The 16,491-nt window shown below is 27.6% G+C and overlaps 1 protein-coding gene across 6 annotated transcripts in view; it reads left to right on the forward strand.

Moving 5' to 3' along the window:
* nAChRalpha6 (nicotinic acetylcholine receptor alpha6) overlaps positions 1-16,491 on the forward strand; it is a 354,431-nt gene that overhangs the window by 246,081 nt on the left and 91,859 nt on the right. For 4 of the 6 annotated variants that reach the window (XM_089172139.1, XM_089172142.1, XM_089172140.1 and 1 more), the window contains exon 11: positions 14,279-14,365. The exons of the other annotated variants lie outside the window; for them this stretch is intronic. In XM_089172139.1, the coding sequence (XP_089028265.1) occupies positions 14,279-14,365 (87 nt within the window). The remainder of the gene's footprint in view (positions 1-14,278; positions 14,366-16,491) is intronic. 6 annotated transcript variants of the gene reach the window in all.

Below are 16,491 nucleotides of genomic sequence, written 5' to 3' on the forward strand. Positions count from 1 at the left end.
TTCACGTTTTCTGTTAATCTCTGGCTATCGTGATAAGAGATATCAAATTAATTGAATAAATTTGTATTTTATTTTTTATCAAATAATGTAGAGAGAGAACCTTTTAATTATAATAAATCGAAGTAAAAGTATGATTTTGATTATTAAATGGATCGTGAATTTATTTTTTCATTTTTTTTTTTTTTATCAGCATATGATGTTGCAAATGTTATTATACATGCAACCAACGATTATGGTTTTTTGAGTTTGAACAAATTATTGAAAATTTTGTAGATTTATTAAATCTCTTACTTTGAATGTAAACGATGAATATTTGTGTGTGTGTGTGTGTGTGTAAATTCATACAAAAATTAACGTAATTTTTGACATATTGACGATATTAAACGATTCTTTTCAAAAGAACGTCTAGTTTGTGATACAATCTAAAATCTACTATATAAATGACTATACACTGGTAGAAAAATTGGACATCTGTCGAAGGACAACCGGTGCATTTGACGTTAACATATTGGATGTGACTTTAGACAGAACTTCATATCAGGTCTTTTACACTTTACGATTTCCTTTTCAAGTACTTACATTTCGATTCTTCTTTTTGTTTTTTTTTTTTATTTGCTTATTCTCGCTTAGATTGCTACATTTTATTGAATCAAATTTTTAAATATAAAAGGAGAAACATTAATCGTTTAAAAATGTCCATGTTAAATATAGATTTTTGATTAAATTCGAATTTCTAGCTTGTAATGGCAATCTAAAAGAATAAGAAATAGAAAAATTGTTGAAAATTAATCTTGTACATGGTTTTTGTAATAAAATTTACAAATTATAATAAAAAGGAACCAAATTGATTTGTACATCTAATATAAACACATTCTACAGTATGTAGGAATTATAAAATATTGTATACAAATATTTTTTTTATTACAAATTCTGACAAATAATATTTGATTATCTCAAAGAATATTGTTTTTTTTCTATAAAATATATTATATTGTGTTTACTAATTAAATTAATTATACTTTTTCAATTAACTTGGTAATTATACTTTTTTTTCAATAAAATTTACATTCATAAGAAATATTTTTTATTTAATGCTAATTTATCGAAAAATATAAAATTCATTTAGTCCTATTATCTCTCATCTAAATTACTTATAATAAAAAAAGACAAAAAAAAAAAAAAAAGAAAAAAGAATATTATGCATGTAAATTTATTGAACAAAAAGAAACTTTTTAACAACGATTTTATATTCAAAATACTAATCCAATAAATATAAAAGTCTTAGAAAAAAAAAAAATCTCGAGATAACAGAAACGTTAAATAAAAATTTCTATTTTGTTCTTTTTTTTTTTTTTTTTTCAAAACTTATAATAACCATCAAAAACGATGTTCATCTCGAGAATAGAATATAAGGTTCGATGTTGAAAAGTTTTAGTTCTTATTAAGAATTCTTTCGACATACTTCCTGATGTTTCTTCCACTATTTTTTTTTTTTTTTCTTAGTAAGAGAGTCGTGTCTACTTTTTTTTTTTTTTAACAGAGTTTCTCTTTACACATATACTATTGCAAAGTAAAGAAAGAAAAAAAACGACCAATCCGGTGTGAAGGGGAAAAAGGCAAACAGCTAAAGCCAAAAGCACGTTCCTCGTTCCGGAACTTGTTCTACTTCCGTTCAAATTGCACCAAGGTCCGATCGTGTGGCTAACATTTCGCAAAGAAAACTGCTAAAGTATTGAAACTTCCTTTTTTCCATATTTTTCTTTCTTTCTTTACACTCCTCTTTCTTCCCCCAATCACCAACCCTTTTTACTGATATCTTTTTGCGAATATCCTCTCTTTTTCCTGAATTCGGAACTCTTTTATTCGCCATATGGATGTGACACTCTCTTATTGCCATTTGACGGTCAAGAGATGATCAAAAGAAAGAAGAAAAGAATGAATTTTAACCCTTTGGTTACATTTGACGTATAAATACGTCATACATTTGTTTAAGTAAAGATTTACATAATGTTATGATACTTCATTAAAATTTACAACGAGATTTAAACTAAGTTCATTCTCTGGTTTATTTTAATGTAATAAGTATACAATTGTTTTTTATATTATTATTATTAATTATTGTAATATTTAATATTATATTTAATATTGATTTTTTAAATTATTATAATATTTCAAAGTAATTTTCAAATAAATGCCTACTCAAAGTATTCAATTTGGTTTATTCCAAAGTAATGAGTAATTTTTTTAAATATCATTATAATTAATTATTACAATATTTAATATTATATTTAATATTAATTTTAAGTTATATAATTTTATATAATTAACATTTAAAATTAATTCTGTTCCATAACTTAAAGTTTAAAAGTAATTTAAATTCAAATTATTTAATATATAATATTTCAAAATAATTTTTAAATAAATGTGTAACTAAAGGGTTAACGATAGTTACAACGAATTCGTATTCTTCTTAGTTTTCAAAAATCATAATTCTATTTTTCAATGATTCGTGAATTAAATATATATATAAATAATCTTTCGTTTATAACAAACATTAACTAACGTATAAAACTACGTAATAAAAAATTAGTTTATGTATCTCGAGTAATAAAAATTGACTAACCTTTTATTTTTACTTAAATTATAACTTCACGGTATAATAAACTATCTAATAATTGAAATGAAGAGAAAAGAAAAATTACTTAAAAAACAACAAACAAACCAACCAAAGAGTATTTGAAATGAAATAATATTTAATGGTTATTCTTAATTTTTCACTGTATATTTTCAATGTATAAGTTTACATGATTGATAAGTTTGAGTTTCTTTAGTACTTAAACGATTTGGATATAAAAGTTGGATTTTCTTGGAAGGAAAGGGTGAAATATTCAAGATTTCTTGGCACGACACGTCGTTGAACTTAATGGAGAAAGTAGAGACTACATTTGGATGAAGTAAAAAGTCTAAAGCTTTATCCACATTAAATTCAATCGAATGATTTTATCCTAATCTCGGTTTTGACTTCTACAGAAAGACCTACGATCTTGTTAAAGATTCTAGTAATCTAAGCGGGCTGTGACTCTATAATTTATTTATGATGAATGTACATATCTATTGTACATATATTATACATATCTATAAATATTTAAATTTATATTTGTTATAGAATTTTAAATAATTATATTTAATATTTAGTATCTCCTAAAAAGTAATTATTCATGTGCTCGTCAATAATTTATTTAAATAATTACAACCAGTAGCTCGTGCCAATTAGGACCTTTCATCCTCAGCATGATTGAGCACTGGAGGGACTTTAAATTTTTTGACTCACTCGTTACCAACGTTATATAACATATATATGACACTTTATTGGAATAAAATATTATATGTATGATGTATGAACAGTTGGCATTAGAAGTTCTGCGGTGGCTCCAAAACACTCCTACTTAGCAGCAAGTATTGTAGTCTGCCGATGAAAGACGATACTCGATTTGCCATTGAAGAAGATCCATTGAAGAATTTATCCAAATCTTTGAAAGGAAGAGAATTCATGTTTATATCTGTAAAATAAAATATAGCAAAATGATAAGTTATCTGGAATATTATTCAAAACCATATAAAATAAAATCGAATAAAATATAAATAAAAATGAATACTTACAATGCATTCCAAAGGGATACAGCTATATTGCACCATGGCGATGCACCTCGCGTGAATCTAATAACGCGGTTTAAACGAAAATAAGAAACTATAGATGAGTTTCTTATCGCGAAACCGAAATTTTATTATACGACGAACAACACTGACTCTATAATTCGCGTTTAATTTTAACTTATTACTCGCCCGATCACTGATTCTACAACTAATTCAAAGACTGCATTGCACGCAGTCAAATGCAAGAACAAAAAATTTCACTCCCGGTCACTTTACATGGGCCATTCGGTCCAAGACACCGGCCCAAAGTAATGCAATTGCTTCACACACAATTGCAATCTGAAACAGAAATAAAAAACAATACTATTAATATCATTATTATTACAGAAAAGCATTTAAATTTTTGAGGAATTATTTAATACAAAAATATACTCACTTTGATAAATGCACGATGAATGCACGATGGGTCTCCTACCCTTAGGATGACGATGAGCACACTTTTAAACCAAATAAAAGAAACTTGCGAGTTTCTTAACCGAGCAAACGAAACTTTTACATACCACGATCAACACTGAATCTACTTGTCGACTTTTTTATATTTTATTTTAACACGATGCAACACACGAGTATTTCATTGCCTACACGCACGATTGCAATGTTCTGAAACAGAAAAAGAACAATTAATGTCATTGTCGTAATAAAAATCTATTGAAATTATCATATAAATGTTTGATAGTAAAACATATTCACTTTTAGTCTTGATTGATGACTGCAGAATGGGTATCCTACCCTTAGGATGACGATGTATAAACTAAAATTAAATAAAAAGTCTATAAAGCTGAAACATACTAAAGATTGTATTATAATATTTCCTGTAAATCATTTCTAAAGGCAGGGCACACACACATTAAAACCATTGAATATTTTTGATAAAATATTCCATGGTAAATAGAAAGAAATAATTTAATAATCTATGAGAATTGACATAATTAAAAGTTAAAGTTATTAAATATTTGAGAAATTTATCAAAATATGCAACTATTTGCTTGCTAAATAACATATCAACTATGTAATGTTAATAAAAATATTCATTAAATATCTTTAAAATTGTCTAAATAAAAAAGTAATTGTATCAGCAAACTCAATAAAGAGTAACATAAAAAATAAACCCTTTTTTATACCATTCTATGTAATAAAAAACTTTTTGAATTATTAAAATCAAAACGATAACGTTAGAAATAATAATTGATTAAATAATCTAATCCATACTTACTCTTGCCGGTCTTTACGTGTCGAAGGACGGAAGGGGAATGAGATAGAAGTTACTATGTTTATCCTTGGTAGTGTCGAACGCTCGGTGCTCGGCTGTTTTTCTTTTGTTTTCTTCTTGAAAATACCTCGGTAACATACGTATACATTCATCATTGCCTATGTCGAATGTTTCGTTTATTATTATTTCTTTCTTTTTCACTTTATTTCTCTCTCTCTCTGTCTCTCTCTTTTTATCTTATTCATTCTCTGTGTACATTTTATATATCTCACTCTCGAAAATTAAAAAGCTATACATACGTTGCGAATATAAAAATGATAAACAGGTTGACACGATAATAAGATTAGGTATATGTATTCGTAAAGGATACTTCCCCAATGATGGTAAACCTTGAAAAATATATAAAATAAAATTCATTAGTATAATATGAAGAAAATTAAACATACAAAATACGTTCTATGAAAACATAATGATGAAAAATAATTTATTAGATAATAATAAATATATAAATATTATAAATAAAAAACAATATATATAAATAAAATATAAAATAAAACTAAATACATAATATGGTAATAAAATATTATATTATAATTAAAATTTAATATAATATTAAAACAATTATATAATATTTAAATAATTAAAATTATAGAAATAAAAATATATTTCTTTATCAAAATAATTTCTATAATTTTTTATAATAAAACATTTATAGAATTTTATATATGTATACATATTCTTTATCAATCATGCTATTTCATTTTTTACGTATATTTTTTATTTTATTAATTTTTTTTATTCAACACGAGTTCCAGCTTCGAAAATCATTGTCGATCTAATTAAAAAAAAAAAAAAAAAAAAAAAAAGAAGGAATACAAATCGATGAACCAATTATTTTTTACCGACACAATGACTACCCATTGGTTAGATAGATTTTAGTTTGTATGTGCATTCCCACTCGTATATATGTGTATATGTATTTGTATGTGTGTGTGTAGAAGAGGAAGTGAGTTTCCAAAGAAGTTTTTCAAAAGAGTCGATCGAAAATCACAGTATCTGTTTGTAACAGTCGCTCCATTTTCCTAGTACCGTTATTCTCTGCCCTTTCCAATTCTACCCTTTTGTTTTTTGTCCTTGACGTATTTACCATTGTTGTTACTTCGTCCAACGTTCGGTTAAGCCGAACACACACGCCCACACACACTAACATATAGTTTTAAGATTTTCTAGAATATCAAATCATTTATATTAAATTTAATTATCATCGATCATTTTTTGTAATGTCACCCTTTATATTTTCTCTTACATTTATCGTTTAAAGTTTAACATTTTTTATCATATATATATATATTTTTTTATTTTATTTATTTATTATTATTTTTAAAATCAATGAGGCTTGGTTTACACATTTTGTTTAACTTCTAAATATTGTATAGTTGTTTCTCGATTATTTTGAACGATTAATCATCATCAAAATGGGATTGGGTTAGGTATCTTCTTTCCTACCCTAACTCATCCTCCTACCATCTACCCTTTATTCCCCTAAGTGAACTTTCTTCCATTTTCCCTAGTTCAACATTTGACGTGGCAAAGTTTCTCTCGAAGCATTGGAGAACACATGGCATGGATCGACGCTCTTCCAAAACTTCCATTCTAACTTTAAGACGTATTAGAGTTTCACCGGACGAGAGAATCGATATTTTTGGTTTGGTAATACCATAACCACGAGAACATTGCGATTAATCGGCTCCAATTAACTTAACTTACCAATCTTACGAATACCTGAAGATTTTCTCAAGAAAAAAAAAGAAACTAGAACAAAGATTACATTAAACAGTTTGAGTAAACCATTTTTTTTTTCTTAAATATGTAAGAGAAGGAGAAAGATTATTTAATTATTAATTAAATTAAAGATTAGCTCAATTAAAATTGTCAGAAATAATAAAATCATTCAAAAACTTTTATATTATATTACATATTATGTTGTTGTATAGATAAAAGTTAGGTTATGCTCAAATGTTCCCACGCATTCACTGAAATCCATCGCAAACAAATGGCGCTGGACTTACTTGTATCTTTTTTGTTTGTTTTTTAAATTAATTAATTACTTTATAAATAAATATAATGTAATAAAAACCTAGCTGTATAAAGTACTTTTGGAAATTTGCGATTAAGCAGAAACGAAATCTACATTTTTATATAGATTATATTTTTTTAATTTAATTTTTTATTTATTTATTTATTTATTTATATATTTGATATATAATGTATATTATATATTTTTGTATTAAATATATATTATTTGATATTCTTCTTTAAGATTGTATTCAAAGTCAACAACAAAAAAAGAGGAAGTGTCAACCATAATAATTCTTCTATTTCTCTGGAAATAGGATACTATCTTTATAGTTTTCTATTTTCCAGTTACAGTCACTATAACGTCTAAATCGTAGCACGTGATACATCATCCTTAACGTCGCACAATACACATAACACGTTATAGACCTAAGTGGTGTTTCTCTCTTCCTTGAACTTTTTTTATTACAAACATTACGAAAACGGATTTATCATCTTATTTATTTTTACTCGACAGTCGCTGAAACTGTCCTACCTTTTATCAAGATATATACTTGAGTATCTACTTCGAAGATTTATTATTATGTTTCAAATTTTAAACACTTTTCTCTTTTATATACTTTAGTATATAGAGAAAATTTTATTTGTTATAGAGAAACATGCAAGTGTATTGAAAATATTTAACATTTTGAGTTCGATAAACTTCTATTTTGGTAATATCAATTATAAATGACATTTAAATTATTAACATTTTTTATGATACATGACAATTAATCCCTCGTATTTATCCCTTTTGGTTTAACCCTTAGATTACAAATTTATTTAAAAATTACTTTGAAATAAACTGGAATGAACCAAAAGGGTTAAATTTTACTATTTATGATTAAATTTATTTAAACTACTTGCAACATTTTTTTCCTCTCCTTTTGATCTTTCTATTTTATTATTATAAATTCTTAAATCTGTTATTTATCATACACACGAAAATCAACATTTAAAAAATATTCATTAACAATATCCAAACGTTACATGTTTATCTCGATATAAGTGTATATATACAAGTTTATACATATGTATGATAAAAATTAAAATAGAGAGTAAGTAAAGAAAAAAGAACAAAACAAAAAAAAAAGAAGAAATTGAATAAAATATAGCAAGAAAGTAAGATAGAAAGAAAAAGAGAGAAAGAAATATAAAGCTTTTCTAGTTACGCAAGAAGAAGAAGAAGAAGAAGAAGAAGAAGAGAAAGCTTCTTGGTTGTAGAGAGTCCATGAATGAAATCTCCATAATATCTCGTAAATTCCAAAGGAAGAGTCTCGAGTGACGAGAAGATATTACGAATTTCATTAACCGGATAAATAGGAGGGAAAAATGCAACGGGCTGTTATCCATAAGGTATCCAACCTTGTTCAACCTTCTCTCTCACTCACACACATACACACACATATACATAGTCTCTTTCTTACTATTTCTTTTATCAAGAGGAAAGAAGAGTTTAGCGTGTATTTGATCGAATATTAGCATAACAAAGGGATCATGGTTGTGTAAGTGTATGCGAGAGTGTTAGTGTGAGTTCGTGTTATATTCGCTACCTTCATTTTCAACCCACCACCCTTCCACTTTGGAGTTCACCTCAACCAACACCACCACTACCACCAACTGACTCTCACCACATTCACCACCACCACTACCACTAACCAGCAGCTAACTCTCTCTCTCACTCACTCACTCACCCCTTGACACACAACTCTCATATACATCGTCTTTCACCTTGGCACGATTAATACGCTCGCGCGTTTCTGAGTGGTTTCCACGACTATGATCCCACTGGCCACTTCTAAATGATCCGTGAAACGAATTGATTTATTGCTTTGCCTCTGTTATGCGGTGGTGGTGATCCTGGTGGTGGTGGTGGTATCTGTTCCAGATGTTAAATTATTGAGCATCATCGTACATTTTTATTTTTATTTTTATTTTTATTTATTTATTTTTTATTTTAAATACGCGCATACGAGTACACATAAATGAAAAGTAATAATTATTATTATTATTCTTATATCATTTTGCATATCATATTATTATATCATTTGCATTCTATTGTATCCTATATCAAATGTTTCTTTTAAATCTATACTAAAATATGTATATATATATATACATATTTTAGTATATAATAATAAAATCTATAATATATTATAATTATTTAATATTATATTATATTATTTAATTTTAAATTAATTAAAATAAAAAAATATAATATTATAATATATTATTTTATATTTTACAATATTAAATTAATGTAAAAAAATATATATTAATAATAAATATAATAAATAGAATAAATTAATAATAAATTAGTAATAAATTTATACTAAATAATAAATATAAAATATACAATTATACACACATCGATATTACCACTATCTACTATTATAATATCTGTTAGCATGGAAGATTAAAATTAAAGAATGTGAAGATTCACACACGGTGAAGAATTAAATGTCAAATGTATAATATTTGTGTTTATTCTTTTAGATGAATATTTTCGACATATCAAACAACCACATGTAAATTTTCTACATTCTTCGATTTCGATCTTCAACGATAACATATTTATCTAATGAAATTGAATTGTGAAATATCAAAGATCGATTATATAGCATTTACCATGCTATGATTTAGCGTTTATGGACATGGGATATCTGCTTTATAAGGAAGATTTACGGTAACGACGTACGCACTACTGCTTGACTCAAGAGAAAGGGAGATTGATAGTTCAGTCAATTGAGATTAAACGATCTTTCGTCGAAAATACAACGGCACCATTGAGATTCATTTATCTGTCTGTCTATCTATCTCTCTTTCTATCTCTTTCTCCCTTCCTATCTTGTTTCCTTCTGCAATCAATTTAAACATCATAAATGAAATTACATCATAACTCAACAATTTAATCTTATATTACCTAGAATCATATTTTTTGAAAAATATCGTGGATATATCATTTCACTCGTGACGAGTAGTAATTCATAATTTTAGCTACTTATACTACTTTGAATTAGCTCATTCGTTATAATTTAATTATATATTATATTATATATTTATTTATATTAGCTATTTATTAATAATCTAATAATATATAATTTATATATATATTGTAATATATTTAATTTAATAAATAATTTGTCAATTAAATAATTGAAATATTATATAATATAAGTATATATAATATAAATTAATATAAATAAATATAAATATAATAATATACAATATAATATAAATAATTTAATAATAAAATATATTTTCCTATATTGTAATTTAAATATAGTATCATCTTTCTCAATTGTAAATATATTACATTGAACATCCTTTATACGTTTAAGTATTTCCTTTTTTTTAATTTTTCTACTAATGCGACGAGAATATTTTTAGTTTACAACAAGAAAGAATTATGGCGAGTACACGATCTAATAAGTTAATTATTCTCTTTCCTTTTCCAAACTTTTTATTTAATTTTTTCTTCCTATTTTTTTTTCTTTCGTTCGGAAGGAAGAGAGAACAGCGTTAAAAAAAAAAAAAAAAAGAAGGACAATTTTAAATATAAATTACGAGTAGTTGGTTCTCATTTCTCTGTATTACATAACCACTTTTCGTTCTATTTTTGTTTTATTAATTTTGTAACATTCTCATTCTCGTGAAAAATGTAAAAATTTTCAGTTGCAGTACGAGAGTGAGAGGAAAAAATAAAAAGTAACGAAAAACGAATGATTCGTTTCTATTTTATTTATTTATTTTATATATATATATATATTTTTTTTTTTTTTTCATTTAAAATATCGTAGTTGGGTAAAGACTGACAGAGTTCAAAATACGATGGAAAGGACTTCGTGACGGAAATAGAAAATATACAGAAACACTCAACCACACCACACACACACATACACACACACATAAACCTTAATATATGGTGAACAAAAAAAAAGTGACGTTTCCTTTTGCCAGATGGTTCCGTTCTCTTGGAAAATTTGAAAATATTCGAAGAACGAATTCGATGAGGAGAAAGTAGAAAATAAAATTCATGAAAATAGATGAATGATGAGAGAAACGTACGATAATAAAGTATGAGAAAGGTATAAAGGGGTGTAACGAAAATGGGTAGGGTTGATTTAAAATTGTTCCTGTCGTGTCGTGCATTTTGAATGAAATGAAATTATCTCTCTCGTGTATATTATCAACGTGAAAATAATCGTGGAAGGTAACAGCACGTTTATACGCACGAGTCCGGGCATTTATAAAATGTCCAACACCCCCTTAAATTGTCGGTGTACACGGTAAATTTGATTTGCTACTTTTGATTAATTCGAATGCCGACAAGATAGTAAAGTTGAAATAAGTGATAGATAATTACAGTAAGATAAGATAATAATTTTTCTACGATTTATTTGATCATATAAAAGTAAAATCTAAAATTAAAAATCATTTGTAATTTGTTTAATCATTTGTTTCGTTGATAATAAATACTATTTGATAAAAATAATTATAAGAAATTAAATAACAAAAGTTGTGATAGATAATATAAAATATATTTCCCCATTATAATTAACCCTACGCATATATATGTCCAACTAAAGCACTCCGTGTGAACTAAGGACGCATATATGCGTTTATAAATTTTGTCAAGTTACATTGGCTTGAAATTCTTTATATTATTTTTTTTTTCTTTTTTATCAACAAGATGTATTTTTTATCTTTATTTTTATTTATTATCAAAATAGTTCGAATTAATAGAAAAATATTATTTTACCTTCTGCAATTGCAATAATTAGGTGTGTTTTGCATTCAAAGGGTTAAAAATTAATTTCTTAACAAAATTAACCAACGATCTATAGCAATTTTAATGATTGTACTTTTTTTTATTTTCTTTCACCACGACACGACGTATTTCGATTGAACACGAAGGGTTCAGAGGTGATTAATTGTAAGATTTAATTGCTCAACCTCTTTTTTGTATACCCACCCTTTTAATTCACGAAAAGCTGAGTTATCTTCTGCCTTGTAAAATCGTCAATCTTATTGGCGGTTTGCCACTAGCAGGCTGATGCGCCTTGTCGTGGTTTCTAACTGGAGAAGATCTCTCGTCAAAATGTCGGCAACGAACAACCTTCGAAACGAACTCTTATCGTTTGATTTATTTCGACCCGAGCCACAAAATATTCTAAACATCTGCAAATTTAAGAATATGTTTCGCATTTACGCATAACGAGTGATACACGCCGTGAAACTAAGTCCTGCTACTATTTCATGACGAGTATGCTCGTCAAACTCATTTAACTGATTAAAACTTAAAATAACGATCGATCTATCGTTTTGTTCCCTCAATCGTTGAATCCAATCGAATTTTTTTTTTATTGATGTCCAATAAAAATGGACTTTTCTTCTCCACCTACTATCCAACGATTAAAATTGTGAGAAATGGATGATAGCACCTGTCAAAAATAAATGAACGATAACGAACCTTCGAATTTTTCGAAGCTAGGCTTCGACTAAAGCAAAAAAAAAACACAAATGGGGCGTTCCCGCGAGAAGGAAAAACAACAGCAATAGAACCGAAAAAAAAAGGAAAAAAAAGAAAAATACAAAAAATATCCCCGAAATGTTTACGCTCGAATGAAAATTCGTTCGTTCATCCGCGTTCGTTGAAAAATTTACCAACCATAACGATACGAAATACGAAAACGTTTCTCTGATACATATATGTATATATCTATATATCTATATGTGTATATATATTTTATCATATTTCTTTTTTTTTTTTTTACGGCCATCAAATTCTCTTCAATTATTGGCTCAAAAGTATCTCGCTGTTTTATTTCGCGAAGTAATAATTTTTTATACGCTTAATGTTAGGATCGTTAAACCAAGCTATACTTTCTCAGTTAAATTATTCGTAAGTTAATTACAAATTCTTTGGAAAAATTATAATTTCGAGAAAAACATTTTCTGCATCTCATTTTTTATTCTCCCCCCCCCCTCTCCCCTTCCACCCAACCTTCTGTCCTTTTTTTCTCTTCGTTTCTTTTTCTTTATTAAGGGGAAATGGTTGCGTTTCTCTTCTCAAATAAAAAAAAAAAAAAAAATTGGATGGTAAAACGAATAGCAATAATCTTTCGAACGAATTTCCGGCAACTCGAAGTATGCTTTTAACGCGATAGTACTTTTGAAACTCTTATCAAGTGACTCCTTATGAATCCCGAAGTATAACCCTCCGTGGAATGAAATTTTCACGCCGGAGATTTTCTTCTTCGAAATAAGTCGACTAGGAGTTACGGTGTTGGTTTTAAGGATTTTCTAAGAAAAAAAAATAAAAAAAAAAAAAAAATTAAGTAGAAGTTGTTTCTAGCTAGTCAAACTAGTTTTTCAAAAGTAATAGTAAGCAATGGTTATTAACACGTTCCGTGCCAAACCCTTTTTACCTGATTTGTCATTCAGACCATTTAATTTTGCTTTAACAAAATCAACCATAACATGTAATTATTAATTATTGTAAATACAACAATTAAACAAACTTATGTGCATTGTTCTATACTACATTTTGTATAATGCATCAATATTTTAATAGAAATATTCTTTTACTGAATTAAATTTGTTATAAACATTTATTTACGTTTACCACTGGTGGTACACGTGGCAGGGAACGTGTTAATGATAGTAAGGACTTATATTTGAAAGCAAAGCATACAAAAATCATTCAATGATGTATACCAAACGTTCCTTCAAATTTATTTCCACCAAAATTCATCTGTAGCAAATAAAACAAGCATTAAAAATGATCTTTGTTAATCGTTCGTACATCAAATAGTTAAAACTACAATCTTCACATAGTACAATTTAAAAATGGTATTAATACTTCTACCTTTCAAGGTAAACAATAAAAACCATAGAAATAAAAATAATTCATAGAAAAATAAATTCTATAAAATTTCATGAGTTTACTTGGGTTAGTAGAGTAGATCATCGAACAGTGTAACCCCAAAATTAAAAGGATCACCAACGAGAAGATCAACGAAAGAAAAAAAGATCTAACCTCTCTGTTCTCCTATTACTTTACTTTGATAGGAATATTTTTTTAGGAATATTTAATAGGAATAAATTTGGAATATTATAAATTACAAATATGTAAAAAAAAAAGAAGAAAATTTTTTAAAAACCTCCAACAAGAAAACGAATGAGCAATTTTTTATATACATAAGGATTATTGTTTTTTCAACCTGTTCTATACAGGAGTGACGATTCTGCTGTCGCTGACAGTTTTCCTGAACCTCGTGGCAGAAAGCATGCCGACAACCTCGGACGCTGTACCTTTGATAGGTATCTATAATAATTCATCAAATTCATCATGGTCATCGTGTTGTCGCATCCTGGCAAGCGTGTTTCTTTTTATAAAATGTTTGTTATACATACCTATTTATACATGTCTGTACATATTAACGTATCTACATATATATATGTACCTATATATATATATGTATACATACCTGTTGCCTGGTCCAAATAATCCAATTTATTCAACACTAATTTGAATTAATTGAAATCAAGTATTAAACAATGATATCAGAATTTTCAAAACTGAATTCACCTAAACCAGTTAACTGTGACACCCTCGTTTTAAAGTGCGACACCGTTTTGTGTCACCAGAATCGAGCTATGACGTATATACTCGTCAATCACAGTTAACTGATTCAATGTTAGAACGTAGAATAAAATTTAAAAATTCAACAACATAGATTTTTTTTTGTTCTTATCATAGAATGAATCAAGGTGATAGACCAAAAAAGAAGTGCAAGTCATTAAAGAGATCGAATTTAATCGATCGGGTTTTTTTTTTCTTAAAAAAATCCTCTAGAAAGATATTTGACGGTAAGATGATTGAAAAAGAGTCGGATTAACAGTGTCGTTAGGTTTTCTTCGGTGAAGTAATAGAGCGTGTAAATTTTTCTCGAATGTTTTCGGCAAAAATCCTCGCGAAACGAACCGAATCGATATTGAGACTTAGGAGAAACAGAGAAAGAGAGAAAGAAACATATATGAAGAAAGGAGAGAGAGAGAGAGAGAGAGAGAGAGAGAGAGAGAGAAAGAAAGAAAATAATTAAAAGAAAAAGAAAAAAGACATAAAAATATGTCGTCGGAATAATTCCCAATGGTAGAGCCTTAATTCGAAAGGAAAAATGAAAGAGAGAAAGAGAGAAAGAGAGAGAGAAAAAAAGAAAAGAAAAGAAAGTAAAAAAAAAAAAAAAAGGCGACTCGTGACAATTCGGGGGAAACAAGTTGAAAAAGAAAGTCCCTGAGAAAAATTTCGTTCTCGATAGTAGTTAGAACAAAGGTAGGTGGTATGAAAGAAGGAGTAGGAGTAGGAGGAGTAGAAGAAGGTGGGGAAGGGGTAGAGGAGAGGTAGGGTAGGATGTTGGAAAATGGAGAAAAACCGTTTCACCGAGTACCTGCTCGTTTGATCGTTTCGAATCGACTCGAATGCCCCTCGAAATCACTTGGTGGACGAGAAAGCTGCAAAGGCTCTCTTTTAGGTGGTGAGTCACGATTATATCCGACTCTCCTCTCTTTTCTACTCTTTCGTTCATCCGAAGTAAATCTATTTGGTTGAAAAGAAATAACGAATAAAAAAGAAAAACCTCATTCTATTTTAACTGTTAAACATTCTCTCTCTCTCTCTCTCTCTTTCCTTCTTTCTTCCTGATTTTCTTTTTCATCTTCTCTTTCTCTCTCTCTTTCTCTTTCTCTCTCTATCCCTTATTATCGTTGATGTAAAACGTTTTTGTAATGTGTTTGCAAATGTCCACGAATTTTCCTAAATTTATTTTCTTTTTTTTTTTTGTCTAGATCAAATTTAGTATTATAATTTATTCGTTGTTGTAAGGTATATTATTATTATTATTATTATTATTATTATTATTATTAATGTTAATATTATTATTAATGGATTAATATTAAAAAAAAATTAGAATAGAGAATTTGCCAATGGTATTGCAATATTATTGAAATGATTTTCTTCTACTACTACCCCCACACCCACCCACCCTTTCAATAGTACTAAAATTTTATATTAGATTAATACAGTTATTGTGTTATGTTAACAAAAGTTTAAACAAAATCTATATAGCAATTGTTCGTAGATGTTCACGTTTAATCATCATCATCATCATCATCATCATCCAACAAGCATAACGTTGACAATATCGTCATTTTAACTTTACGAATGTGTAAAATTTTCGGTGCCACGTAGAACGTTATTGTTGGTTGGTTGTTGTTGTTGTTGTTAATATCGGTTTAACTTCTGTTATAATATAAATTTCTGAATGAAATTTGAGGGTTACTTGGACGAAAATTCGTCATGACGATAACACAGAGAAATAATATCAGACAAGGGGTTGTTGTTGGGCGTGTCACGTTTTAATCTAGATAATCTAAACTACCATAATCGT

This window comes from Polistes dominula, unplaced genomic scaffold (genome assembly GCF_049000335.1).
Source record: "Polistes dominula isolate Pdom_NZ unplaced genomic scaffold, Pdom_raw_medaka contig_73, whole genome shotgun sequence".
Classification (NCBI taxonomy): Eukaryota; Metazoa; Arthropoda; class Insecta; order Hymenoptera; family Vespidae; genus Polistes; species Polistes dominula.